This window comes from Egretta garzetta, unplaced genomic scaffold (genome assembly GCF_000687185.1).
Source record: "Egretta garzetta isolate BGI_Z169 unplaced genomic scaffold, ASM68718v1 scaffold239, whole genome shotgun sequence".
NCBI lineage: Eukaryota > Metazoa > Chordata > Aves > Pelecaniformes > Ardeidae > Egretta > Egretta garzetta.
In genome coordinates, this window is record NW_009260673.1 from 105074 (window position 1) to 118944 (window position 13871).

The 13871-nt window shown below is 49.5% G+C and overlaps 1 protein-coding gene across 2 annotated transcripts in view; it reads left to right on the forward strand.

Annotated features, from left to right (window-relative positions):
- LOC104132443 (ribonuclease inhibitor) overlaps positions 1-11719 on the forward strand; it is a 14446-nt gene extending 2727 nt beyond the window's left edge. Inside the window, exons 1-10 of one of the 2 annotated variants that reach the window (XM_035901137.1) lie at positions 206-892; positions 991-1096; positions 2676-2846; positions 5114-5284; positions 6331-6501; positions 7359-7529; positions 8019-8189; positions 9112-9282; positions 10375-10545; positions 10958-11719. In XM_035901137.1, coding sequence (XP_035757030.1) covers positions 814-892; positions 991-1096; positions 2676-2846; positions 5114-5284; positions 6331-6501; positions 7359-7529; positions 8019-8189; positions 9112-9282; positions 10375-10545; positions 10958-11045 — 1470 coding nt within the window. In that variant the 5' untranslated portion in view covers positions 206-813 and the 3' untranslated portion in view covers positions 11046-11719. Of the gene's footprint in view, positions 1-205; positions 893-990; positions 1097-2675; positions 2847-5113; positions 5285-6330; positions 6502-7358; positions 7530-8018; positions 8190-9111; positions 9283-10374; positions 10546-10957 lie in introns of those variants that run through there. The other variant, XM_009645722.2, reaches the window with a different exon arrangement.
- The last annotated feature ends 2152 nt before the right edge of the window (positions 11720-13871 follow it).

Genomic DNA, 13871 nt, shown 5'->3' on the forward strand with positions numbered 1-13871 from the left:
GGTGATGTGCAGGTGCAGCCAGTAACGCCTGGTGGGTTGGGTTTTTCTACTGCTCACATTCCAATGCGATGGCTCAGGAGATATTTTTATTATTTTTTTTTTATTATTTTTTTAATTATTTTTTATAATAAATATTCTGTAGCCTGAGTCATGCTAGCGAAGCCAAGACATCGGGTTTGCATTTTGTCACCTACTGGAGTGCTGCCTTTAATGCCACCCCACGTAGGCTCAGCCTAGAGCTCAGCTATTGGCCTCGGCGTATTTTTGTGCGTGTTTCACCTGGAGCTGCTCTGCAAGGTGCTGTGTTTACATCAGTTCAGAAATGCAGGTTGACGGCAGAGCAAAAAAAAAAAAAAAAAAAAAATTCCAGCTTTCCAGCTTCTGTGTACTTGGACGTGCCCAACCGGAGTGACCTTTCAAAGCTTGGGTGTCAAATTGTGGAGGAATGCTTCTCCCATCCACCTAGGTTCCACCTATCACACACAGACACGTGGCCAGCAGGATTTTTAACTTAAACCCAGGCAGTTCCAATGCTCATCTTCCTCATTCTCTCAAAAATACCCTAATTTTAAGTACAGCTTAAGGTCCCACCATCAGTCACATGTGCCACACCAGTAATACTCAGGGGCTGCGTGGCCCAGTAGTGCAGTAGTGAGGGAGTAGCACCAGTGCCTCTGAAAAGCTCATTCTGGTTAAGCTGCCTTGGAGAGGGATGGGGAGCATCTTACAAACTGTTGCTGTATCTCTCCAGGTTCCGTGTGCTTTTTGCCTCCCGGAGGAGGGCCTTGCCAAGTCCCAGACAAAACCACTCCAATGCTGCTGGCTCATACCCGTGCTTGCAGCAGGCTGGTGTTGGAAAAACACAATCTGTCGTCTTTGCGCAGCGTAACTGGTGGCTGAGAGCTGGGGGGGTTGAAGGGGGTTGTTGCTTCTCAGTCAATGAAAAAAAAAAGTTTGATTTTTTTAATTATTTTTTTTTTTTATTTTCAGATCTTGTCTCAACTGTCAACATGGAGCTTGACATCCAGTGTGAGGAGATGAGCCCATCTAGATGGGCTGAACTTCTGTCCACAATGAAGTCCTGTAAAACCATCAGGTAGTAACTAGTTGTGTGTCATCTCTTCTAAGAACTCTTGCGTTTCTCTCCTCTGTTTTTCAGCCGCAGAACTGTTGACCTGTGACTTAGCAACTGCACAGTAACAGGAATGATTCTACCTATTTTTATCCAGAAAGTTAATTTAAAGGGGGGAAAGGCGTGCTGTAGAACTCAGCTAGGTAATGTGGTTATCTAAACATTTGAGCACTGCTTTGGTAATTCTGTCTTTCTCCCCCAGGAGAGAGAAGGCGTCTCTCTGTGCTCATTAGGTTGCTGTCAAGTAACTGTTGCTTAATAGTCACTCACAAGCTGCATGCCATCAACTTTTAATTCTTCACTTGGCTTTCAAAAGTACCTGCCTTGTGTGTTGAGCAAACCAGTGGGAGGGAACCATCTCCTGGAGTGTAAGCTGCAGGACAGGGTTCAGAAGAGTTGCTTCTGCACTCTTCCCCCTCTTCTGATTGGGAATTCACACCCCACGGGCTGGCATCGTCTTGCATGGGCTGGAGAGGACGGGCAGCATCAAGCCAGCGATGGCTTGGAGGAGGTCTGGCAGGTTGAAGGTGGCTTGCTGTTGTTTTGCAAAGGAGCTTTTTGCAGGCAAGCTTCATGGGCCTGACCTTGACTTTTCAAGGACTGCCTTGGGAAGGCAGTGGGGTGGTTGTACCCTGGACAGAGGCTGGGCTGCTCAAGACATAGTGGATGAGCGTGACTGCGGCCGGGATTGTTAATCCTGTTGAACGTGGCCCCATTGGGAGCCAAGCCTTCTTGCCAGAGGGAGGGGAGGAGAAGCCTGCCAGAGCCTCAGTTTTCATAGTGTTGTCTAAGGAGAAATGACCAGGCCACTTCTGGCAGTCCTGGCTGTGGCTGTGCCTCGGGCTGTAGGGCTCTTCATGACACCTTCCTTTTGCCCCATGTCTTTTCCACCTCCCTGCCTGTCCTGGGCTCCCAGTCCTTTCCTTGGCTCTCCTTCCAATTCGGCTCCCCCCATCAATTCAGTGACAACTAGAAAAATGCTGATGTCTGGTGGGAGAAGGTAGTGCCACCCTGCTAACTCACGGTTTGTGCCCTGAGAGTCATGCTGGAGAGAGATGGTGCAGACCGGTGTGACTTGCCTACACGAGACCAAACTGCTGATGGGTGCCCCTGGGGCTGGCTGGAGACCCTGGCTGGTCTCGGTGCAGAACCTGTTTGAGAGCCTGTAAGCTGGCCTCTGGTTAGACACAGCTGCGGGTGCTGGGTGGTTTGTCGCTGTCAGTGTGTAAATGAAGGTGCATCCTCCGGCTGAAGCCATGCTAAGGGGGTTGACTTGAGTCATGTGCTGGCTTCTGCGCAGCACAGAGGAGTTCCATGGCTTGGGGAAACTGCTGTCCAGCCCCTCCTGCGCAGCAGCCCTGCAGAGAGAGCACGTCTTGGCTTGGGGCGTGCATCGCCCAACAGGCCACACACGTACTTACGGAGGTGTCCCAAGGATTGCAGAGGAGTAAACCACCCGCTTTGCTTTCACAGGGAATGCTCCAGCCAGGAAGAACAGAGCAACGCTGAGGACTAAAGTGCTCCTTCTCTCCTTCTCTTTCAGGCTGGATGACTGCAATCTCTCCAGCAGTAACTGTGAGGATCTTTCCTCCATCATCAATACGAATCCGTCCCTCACGGAGCTGAAGCTGAACAACAATGAACTGGGAGACGTGGGCGTTGAACACCTGTGTAAAGGGTTGCTGATGCCAAGCTGTAGCCTACAGAAGTTATGGTAAAACCCCGTTGATGCCTTGTTCCCACATGTTTGCAGTCTGCTGCAGGTGAAGTCATGAGGTAGCCTAGCGTGCGATAGTAGCCATGCCAATGCATCTAGGCAGTTACCTGGGTCAGAGGGTTGGAAAACCCAGAAGTTTTTATCTAAGTGGTATATTTATTGGAAGACTCCAGATTATCAGTCTGTCTTCCTTTGTCTTCCAGCACCGAGGGAAGGACAGGTAGGGTTTTCCCAGCCAAGCAAAGGCTTTCTGGAGACTTTCTTTAGAAGAGGTAGCAGATCTTCCCCCATCCTAGGGAGCTGTATTTTCTGTTTAGGCTGGTTTAAACAAAAGGATGACCACAGTGGGCCCCACTCTGCTATTAGCACATACCTGACATTTTCAGCAATGCATTTTTCAGAGGGTTCTTCTGCCAGTCGTAAGCACGATGTTTAGCGCCTGGTCCAGTTTGCTCGCTGCAATCTCTAGCAGCCAAGCAAAAGGGTGTTCTCATGAGCCTTGGTGTTTCAAGAACCGTTAGTCTTTCTGCACTCTACCAGACAGGCTCTGCCTCAAGCCTTGACTTCTCAGCTGGGCAGGGCCAGCTTGGTTCAAGACAGCATGTTTTGCGGAGGCACCAGCACCACATTATAGCATTAGTGGGCTTCCCTCGGCAACTATGGTGCAAGAGCTTTAGTCAAAGCCAGTGGCTGCTGCCTCTGCTCCTCCATTACCCTCAAAGAGATGCTACCTTCTCTGTCCAGCATATCTTCTGCAGGGTACTGGAGTCCTCCAGCTCCTGAGGTGGGTCTAGGATCTGCCTTGTAAAAATAATTTGCCTTTTAGATTGGATATGCCTGCTTCAAAGTCCCTCTGCCCCCTGCGGTGAGGGAAAGTTGACTCTGAAGCTAATCAAACAGCAACTCTCTCATGGGCCTTCAAGAAATAACTATGATATTCTGTACTGGAAGACTTAACACAAGTAATTTTTCAGAGAGTTTGTCCTAAGCTTCAAACTTCTCCAGATGCTGAAGTAACAGCCTGGATTAGGCTGTTTCAGTTCTGTAGAAACATAATTGTCTGGTTTTTGGGTAAGGTGCCTGAGGGAATAAAAGAGCAACCAAACCCAAGTCTAACTTAGTATCACCAAACACAACACCTTTCCCTTGCCGGAAAGTCTAGTCTGATCACTCTAGACACCCCAGAGCAATATCAGCATGGTTCCTACGCTACTTATCCCAGCCTGAGTGCTGAAGGATCAGCTTCATAGATCCTTCCTGTAGTAGGAACCATTAAACTTTTAAATGATACCAAGGGATTTAAGCCAAGTTGGATGAGAGTTTTTTTACTTTTAGCTACTCTGGATCATATTTCCAGAGGGGGCAATAAATCGTAAGATGCCATTGCTTTATCTCTGGGATGAGCCTCATGATGATTAGAACACTTATAGAATCATAGAATGTTTTGGGTTGGAAGGGACCCCTAGAGGTCACCCAGCCCAACCCCCCTGCAGGGAGCAGGGACACCGCTAACTAGATCAGGTTGCTCACAGCCCCGTCCAACCTGGCCTGGAATGTTCCCAGGGATGGGGCCTCCACCACCTCTCTGGGCAACCCCTGCCAGGGTTTCACCACCCTCAGTGTAAAGAATTTCTTCCTTAGATCCAGGCTAAACCTACCCTGTTGTAGTTTAAAGCCATTACCCCTTGTCCTGTCACAGCTGGCCCTACTAAAAAGATTGTCCCCACCTTTCCTATGGGCCCCCTCTAAGCCCTGAACGGCCGCACTCAGCTCGGCCCGCAGCCTGCTCTTCTCCAGGCTGAACAAGCCCAACTCTCCCAGCCTGGCCTCCTAGGAGAGGGGCTCCAGCCCTCGGATCATTTTAGTAGCCCTCCTCTGGCCCTGCTCCAACAAGTCCATGTCCTTCTTGTGCTGAGGACTCCAGAGCTGGACACAGGGCTCCAACTTGAATCCTTTGTGTGCTATAAAGCAGTTGTGGTGCTACTTAATGTAGGGTGGAGCCGCCTTCTGCTGGAGGTGTTCTGTGAGTGATTACACCGATGAAAGCATGGGAGAGATTGCTCATGCTGCAGGTATAACACCAGCTGATAAAATACTTTGGCACACCTGTAAAATAGCAGTACTAACCTGGGTATATGGGTAACACACTGTCAGTGCCACAGTGTCCTTCCCAAGCTCAAACCTCAGCAGATGCACCTCTGTGAGAACGGCCTCCATAATTCCAGGGCTGCCTTTCCCTCACCCTGGTTGCCTCTCTCCTTTAGGCTCCAAAACTGCAATCTGACAAGTGCCAGCTGTGAGACTCTTCGCTCCGTCCTCAGCGCACAGCCATCCCTGACAGAGCTGCATGTGGGTGATAACAAACTGGGAACTGCTGGAGTGAAGGTGCTCTGTCAAGGGATGATGAACCCCAACTGCAAGCTGCAGAAGCTGCAGTAAGTAGTTACTGGGCTTTTTTGGTCATCACACGGGTCATGCTTGTCTTTCCCTTGAGACAAGCAGGAGTTTTGTTGCCAGATGTGGATTTCTTCCTGTTTTATCTGAAATTGTGTGATGCTTATTCGTGCTGGTAGGTCCCGTGGGTTTGTGAGAGCTGGGTGTCTTATTCCCACAGGCTTTGTTTAGCTCTCCTGGCAGCAGTGGCTGTTAACGCAGGACCTCTCAGATGCCCAGGGAAAGTCTGATTCTGCTGCACGTGGTCCTTGTTTCAGCTGAGTGGGACCCAGGTCTATTTGCAGCCCCCAGCTCCTCCTGGGAAGGCTCAGTGGCGAGGCTGTGCAATGTGTGGCAATGCAAAACTCAGTTCCATGTTCCAAGGCAGTCTGGGCTTGGTTTTAACGGAGGACTAGTGTAAAAATGGGGTGGGTAATTAGGCTTGTTAGGGTCCCCTGAGGTCTAGTTTAATCATAGAATGTTTTGGGTTGGAAGGGACCCCTAGAGGTCGCCCAGCCCAACCCCCCTGCAGGAGCAGGGACACCTTGAACCAGATCAGGTTGCTCACAGCCCCGTCCAACCTGGCCTTGGATGTTCCCAGGGATGGGGCCTCCACCCCCTCTCTGGGCAACCCCTGCCAGGGTTTCACCACCCTCACTGTAAAGAATTTCTTCCTTAGATCCAGGCTAAACCTACCCTGTTTTAGTTTAAAGCCATCCCCCCTTGTCCTGTCACAGCTGTGCCTACTAAAAAGATTGTCCCCATCTTCCCTATGGGCCCCCTTTAAGCACTGAACGGCCGCAATCAGGTCTGCCCACAGCCTTCTCTTCTCCAGGCTGAAGAGAATTAGTGCCTCCTGAAATGAGCAGAGAGATGCTGTTAAAAAGTCTTACGGTTATCTCTATTTTCCTGGGTTGCCTGGTCTCAGCCCACGTTGGCATGTTTTCTGCCCTGGCTAACACAGACTTTGCCCAGCTGATGCCTTGTGGGTAGCGGGACATGGAGAAGACTGTTTTTTTTTCCCTCTGGACTTCTTTTCTTCTCACAGGCTGGAGTATTGCGAACTCACAGCTGATATTGTGGAAGCTCTCAATGCTGCCCTGCAAAGCAAGCCCACCCTGAAGGAGCTCAGCCTGAGTAACAACACGCTGGGAGATACAGCTGTGAAGCAGCTGTGCCGGGGACTGGTGGAGGCAAGCTGCAACCTAGAACTGCTACAGTAAGGAAGAGCTGGTCATCTCTAACTGCGGCTAGTCCTGCTGCTAGTCATACCACCCATAAGACAGGAAAAATTGTCAGGAATGCTTGAAATTTCGGCCAGCTTTTTTGCTGGCTCAGATTTCTGTAACTGGAAACTGCAAGCAAATGTCTGGGGCTTTCAGTTTTGGGTTTTTTTAATTGTTTTTTTTTTAGCATGTGATTCTGAGCTCACTCTCATGCTTGTTGATACAGTGTGAGCATGTACCCCAGGTTAAACCTGCAATTACAGGTTTACAAGGGGTGACTGCTTGCCAGTATCTGAGAGCGGAGGAGCGATCGCCCTCAGGGGCTCCAGTTCTTACCCCGAATTACCAGCCAGCTGAGTATATTTATTCAGATCCCTTTTCTGCTTCAAAACAAAGATGCTGGATTTGGACTCATATCTGGGGTAAAGCCCCTGCAGGGGTTTAGGGGAGAAGCACAATTCGTTTTATCTTACCCCTGTGCTTCAGCAGGGGTTGGCTGCCAAGGACTCGCTGTGTGATACAGCCAAAAGTTCCTCTTAAATAGGACAGTCGATACAAAGGAGGAGTTTGGCAAAAAACAATCCTGGCATTAATGGATGTGAATGGCTGGGTCAAAGTAAAAGTGCCCTGCAGCCTTGTGGAGGGCAGGAGCGGTGCTGAACCCAGCGCCCATCCTAGGATACCTGTATCACCTCTGGGCCTTGCAGGGTCTGACAGTGCCCAGCGGAGCTGCACTGGTTTGCAGCAAGGAACCAGCCCGTAGCCCCTTCTCAGTCTGAGCTGGGGGTGGTGGAGTGTATCTAACACAGCCGGTCAGGAGCAGCAACTCCAACTGTGCTTTTTCCTGCAGCTTGGAGAACTGTGGCATAACCAGCGATAGCTGCCGGGAGATCAGCGCTGTTCTCAGTAACAAGTCATCGCTGATAGATCTCTCCGTGGGGGATAACAAGATTGGGGACTCTGGTCTGGCTCTGCTGTGCCAGGGACTGATGCATCCTAACTGCAAAATCCAGAAGCTATGGTAAGGGTAGGCAGAAGTTGCTTAAATCCCTCTTGCAGCCTCTGAGCTATCTGCGTTGTGCTGCTGGTTTGCTCCCAAGCAGAAAGTTTCTCAGTTACATCCCCTAGTGAAACAAGAGTGTCTCTACTGGAAATCAGTTACTTCTCAAAACTGGATGGAGGACCCCATGAACAAGCAGGACCACCCTGAGACTGCTTGGATCAAATTCTGTGGAGAGGGTGAATGGAAATTTGTGATGATGTTTTGGCTTCCTATTATCTGCCTACCAGAACTGCATGTTCCTATTTCTTTTCTGTGTTGCAAACAGAGCTTTTGGTCCAGCAGACAGAAAGTAAGGAGGAAGCTGTGTGGTATGATACATGAATGGGTTTTGTAAAGGGTAGAAGAAAATGAGGTGATGCAACCAGAAATTCAGAATACAAAAGTAGGGCTTTGTTTTCTCATCTAAGTCATTCTTAGGGGGAAAATATTATTTTGGTTTCCCTGCAGGTTATGGGACTGTGATCTCACAAGTGCTAGCTGTAAAGATCTCTCCAGACTCATCAGTACAAAAGAGACCCTCACAGAGATCAGTCTGATAGACAATAACCTGAGAGACTCCGGGATGGAAATGCTGTGTCAGGCACTCAAGGATCCCAAATCGAAACTCCAGGAGCTATGGTGAGCTGCTGTATCAAGTTTGACACTGACTTCTTTGGAAACCTCACTGAAGAAAGATATGGGTGAAGTAATGCCCACCGGATAGATCCTTAGTTAGGATGGTTCCACGAACAATTCCTGCCAGTTGTTACCTAAAGGATTTAGGCTTACAGAGCTAAAGGGGTTTGTATTTCTAAACTCGTAGTCACTTTGAAGATCTGCCCCAGTCATCCTGTTATCAGCAATAGGAGACCAAGCACCACTTGCAGAGCTTCTGTCTAATATATTTTATCGTGCAACAAATGGCAGCTAAGAGACTTGAAGTTTGAAAGGCCTCACGTAATAGCAAAATGAGTGCTGGGATCAGATATCTCAGGTTCTCCACTGGATCCAAGCTCTCTCACTGATGAGCCAAAACAGGGCTCTAATGACATAAACCGTTCTCAGCATCCTCTCTGCTGACGGCATTACCTTTTAGGCTGGGATGGTCTGGTATCATGTGGCCAAGGAGAGGAAAATTGTTCTTTCGCATAGAACTTGACCAAGCAGCACCTGAACTTTCCTGCATTGCAAGTTCAGCTCCTGCCCCCAGCTGCATTCTTCACCTGCCGTGCTGGCCTGGGGGTTGATGAGGTGCCTCAGGAGTGCACAGTGGAGCTGAGAGTGGCTGCGAGAGCCATACGCCTCGTCTCTGATCATTCCCCTGCTTTACAGGCAGGTGCCTTTCCTAGGTGCACACTCAGAGACAGACAGACATCCCAATGAGAAAGAGCGGGAGAGGTGCTGATTAGAGAGGATTGAGCGGACGGGCGGTTTGAAAGGAGTACAGCGATTGTGGGAAGGCTTTGGTTCCTCTGTCTGGGCTCCTGCGAAGCAAATGTGAAGAAGTGCCTGATACTCTCTAGGTCCCTCGTCTAGATCTCACGCTGCTTTTGCCTTGCAGGGTTAGGGAGTGTGGGCTCACGACTGCTTGCTGCAAGGCCGTCAGCTCTGCTCTCAGCATGAACAAGCACTTGAAAGTACTGCACATGGGCGAGAACAAGTTGGGAGATACAGGTGTTGAACTCATGTGTGAAGGGCTGCTGCACCCCAGCTGCAACATCCAGTCCCTATGGTAAGATGCACCCTCAGAATTCATCTTCTCTCTTGCTGTGTTACCCTTCCAAGAACGGCGTGCAGAGGAAGGAAGATAGCAGTAGATGGTAGCATGGTGGGGTTTTGCTCATGTGAAACAATTCACTCCACAAACTGATGTTTAACTAGGCCGCTAGCAAGTGCTTCCAGGTATCCTGTTGCTCCTGGTCTCTTGCAAGTACAGACGGTCACCCATGCGACGGTGCATTCGTAGCCAGCCTTAGGTGCTCTCCCAGGTGCAGAACTGTGAGTTCATGGTGCAGTGTACCTTTGGGATCTAAAGCAAACTGTGGGGAGGCTGGAGGGAACTTGCTTTGTTCTGTGAGCTTCTGTCCTTCTCTGAACTCCCCCAGTGGGACACTGAGAGGTGGAGGAACTGCTGGTCCAGGGCTGGTGCGTTAATTCCCATGCCCACCAGTTGCAGTGCAAAGCCTGCCTGAATTCACCAGTTGCCTCCTGCTTTCCATAATCTCTGTGGGTGCCAGCACAAGTGCTGGTCCAGCCTCACCAGTAGGAGCAGGAGGCCAGCTGGAGCATCCCCTCTAGCCCTGTGGTGGGACTCGCCTCCCCCATCTGCTTGGGGGCAGGGCACCAAGCTCTGAACTGGTGTGGCTGTGGCCTGGGTGATGCCTGGGGCACCGTGCTTGTTTCCTCCATGCCATTTGACAGAAGCTGGAGCTGTGCTGCAGTGCCTGAGACTCTTGAGAGAGCAGATGAGTCGTGGGAGACATCAGCAAGAGTTGAAGCCAGAAAGATATGTTTGCTGATCAGTTTAAACCAAAGAGAGGATTATCCATGATGTTAAAGTTGAAAATACCTTCTTAGGGTTCCTTCTTCCCCTGTAGCCACACACTGTTAAGCTGTAGGAAGGGCTTTTAGGTGTTCAGCAGTCACCATGGGGATGGCTGTCTCTGTGGGAAGACCATGGACCAGCCCCTGCTGATGTCTTGGAGATGCCAGCCTAATGAGGACCTGTGGTCCCTGCTGGGGATGGCCACGCCTGTTGCCTGAGTGTAGGCTGGTCTCTGGAACCATCGCTCGCTGCACTGGCCTCTCTCTCCTCTCCCTGCAGGCTGGGGAACTGCGATCTCACAGCAGCCTGCTGTGCAACCCTCGCCACCCTCATGACTACCAAGCAGTGCCTTACCGAGCTGGACCTGAGCTACAACTCTCTGGAAGATGAAGGCATCAGGAAGATCTGCGAAGCCTTGAGGAATCCCAGCTGCAATGTGCAGCAGTTAATGTGAGAGATGTTTGCAGTCCTACTTGTGTTCCCCCTGGCGGGTGGTGAGCCCCAGTGAGCTGGGGGGCTGCGGGGAGGGGGGGTGCGAGCACTGGCTCTCTGGGAATTGCACCTGAGGGCAGCTGGGGGTCAAACACGTATTGCAGAACACTCCTTGTCCCTTCCAAGTGATGTGACCACAGTGCCTTGATCTACTTGGGTCCATAGGGCCCAAGAACAACGGGAAGGTGGTGCTGGGGAGGGGCTGATAGGGTCCTATGCTGTAAGGCACGATTCTGGCTGCTGGGCCAGACTCTCCAACCTGGTTGGGGGCCCTTCCTGTTACTGATCTTCCCATACCGGTCGTTTGTGCTTCTTTTTCCTTAATGGGAGGACACTCACTGAACTAGCTTGCCTTTTTGTTTGGGTGTAGTTTGTATGACATTTTCTGGAGTTCTGAAGTGGATGATGAACTGAGAGCCCTGGAAGAGTCCAAGCCTCAAGTGAAGATCATTTCATGAGTGGTGACTGCCTGCAGAGCAACGTCAAAGCAACGTCCTCTTCTTAATCTGAACTTTTTCATACATAAAACTAATTAACTTAATAGAGAATTTGCTTGTACCAAAAATGTTTGTGGATTCCCTGAGTGGGTGTCCGGGGAGCTGATCAACCTTCTGTGCATCTCTGGATGTACTAACTCCAAAGCTTGTGGAAGTGTACATTTTCACTGCAGCACTACTATCCTTGAAATAAACAGTTACTGGGCAGCTTCTAGAAGTGGGGTCTCTACCCTTTAGGAGCTCTTTAATCCTATAATCCCTTCTAATGCATTAGTCAGGCTTTAAAGAGAGCTCCTTTCCAAAGGCAGGAGGAGAGCTGCCTACTGTATTATTACTGGGTTGGTGCTTTTACCAGACCTCTGGCAAAGGTGCTCCAAAAAACCAAATGTTTTTTAATCTAAAACGGAGCTCTCCCCTGCTTTTCCCTAGAAGAGTTCTTGGAAAAGCAGTGGTGGCCGAGGCACTAGAGGAGAAGGAAATGAGCAGCTGTTCAGCTGCACAACTTCAAAATTGGTGTCCCTTGAAAAGCGACCTTCCTACAAACAAAAGATGCTGTCTGCATTTCTGCTAGTATGGGAAATGATTAAATGGTTTTGATATGTTTGCTCTGGCAAGAGTGGTTCTACAGGAACTTTTAATAAAGTCTGTTTGCAAATAATTAGATGCTTCATTTTTCTACTTATGAGAAGAAAAATAAGATATACCTGTATGTTTCTTCTTTAAGACAAATCCATCACTTCTGAACTACAATGCCTTGGTTTACATGTTTGCTTTTGGTAAGCTGTAGCTGAAGCGTGTCAGGACAAGGTCTTAGTTAAAGCCTCAGGTGGACAGCAAGTCTAGAAGATGTTCCCCTGGTTTCAGGAGACATGGACTGGGTTTTCTTGCCCAGTCAAGAGTTTTAATAAACCTTGTTCCAAAGGAAAATGCAGCGGTTGTGCACCTAAAAAGACTGAAACTAGCTTTAAAAACGTAGGAGACAAACCTGCCATCGCCCTGGGGTGGCCTTGCAGGAAGAATGCCGGAAAAATCCCATTCCCCAACATCTCTCTTCCTAGAGCAGTCACTTGGTGTTCTGTTCACTTCCAAACCCTGCCTGAGCACCCAAATTAAAGGTGTCCTCCAGGCTTTGGCTGGCAATGCTCACAGTTCTTCCCATACAGGCTTTTCTTTCACTTAGGGAAAGCTTTGATCTAAGCGTAGTTTCTACCGTAGCCTTCACAAATCTCAAACAGTGCCCGAGAAGTAGCTTACTTGTGTCTTCAGGCAGGTGTGAAGGACAGGATTTGTTTTTTCCTCAACATGTCTCTCTCCAGGCTACCCAAAATGCTAAAAACCCACTCCTTTTTGCTTCGGGAGCTATTTGGTCTCTTTTGAGGGCAGAAGCAGTTCTTGTGTTTAGAAACCTACCCATCCTGAGGGCTCTTCAGTAGGCTTTTCATGTTCATGGTCTCTCCTGGATTTGGCATGCATGGGCATATTTCAAGCTGGGGGTGAGGGAAGATAGGGCTTGAAGAAGAGCGAGAGCACATGTAGGGGGAGCCACAAAAAATCGGGCGTCTGGCTGGGTGTAAAGACAGCACTCTCAGAAAATTAAGGAAATATTAGAAATGGATTTCTGAGCGTACCTGGTGTGGTGGATAGAAGAGGATGTCTGAGAGGGAGGTGGAGGTGCTCCTGGGCTGCTCCCAAAGCAGGCTGTGGTCAGGCAGGGTTTGGAAGTGACCGGAACACCAAGTGACTGCTGCAGTGGATTTGCTTTCCCTGCAAAAATGCAGGCAGGGGTTGGAAAGGGCCCTGTAGCACATGCTGCTTGTCCAGTTACCAGCTTCAGCAAGAGCCATTTTGCCATCTCGGTGAGGACGGAGCATCTCAGGCCAGGCCAGCCCAGCAGAGCTCTGCAGGTGCCCCCAGGGTGGGGAGGAACCTGTGCACCCATGTGCTGTGCTTTCGGAGAGCGTGAAGTCTTGTGCTCGGCTCTACAAACCAGATGTAAAATCCTGGGATTCAGGAGCAAGCCACTGTAGCAAGAGACACTTGTGCTCATAAGCAAGACTCGAGCAAGGATTTGTATTCCTAAAAACGCACCTGGTTTTATTCATCTGTTAGGTCCAACTCACGTCTGTGACAGACCTTGTCACAACCGTGAACTCGGGAGAGTTGAAACACAGAGAAATTTGCTCCTGTGTGTTGGACACGTGGGTCCTCACCATTTTAAGCTAGAAGGAGGAGGAAGTCATTGAGTCACAAACCTGTCATGTGGACGGGACGTTAGGCTGGCAGCCAAAGCCTTGCTCATACCAAGCTCACAGCTGGAGCACGCAGCAGCTCCTGGGATGTCACAGGCATGTTCTGGTTCTCAGCAAACAGTTGGACCAGCTGTACCAGTGGTTTGCAAATACTGACTTTCTATGAGCAAGTGTTGGGGTTTATCTGGTATAATGAAGCTTAAAGATCGACTTATGCAGCCAAAATAGAAGGTTAAGAAATCCAGGTATGACTTTCAGTTTTAAGCAAATTCTAGAGGCTTAAAAAACGTGCCCCTTGAGATCAAATAGCAGAGGACTTAAATCCAGAGCGAGCAGATTTGTATTTCAGATCCCAGTAACAGCAATGGTGGTTTAGAGTCTGTTAGAACTTCAGGTTTCTGCTACTAGTTCAGGATTCTGCAATAACCTTACTTTTTCACTCCTCAGAGCACATGATCTCGAGCAGGGAGGTTACCGTGTTCCGCTTAACTTTGCCAGGAGCCCTTACGCAAACATTACTGGCCTTGCAAACAGGTTA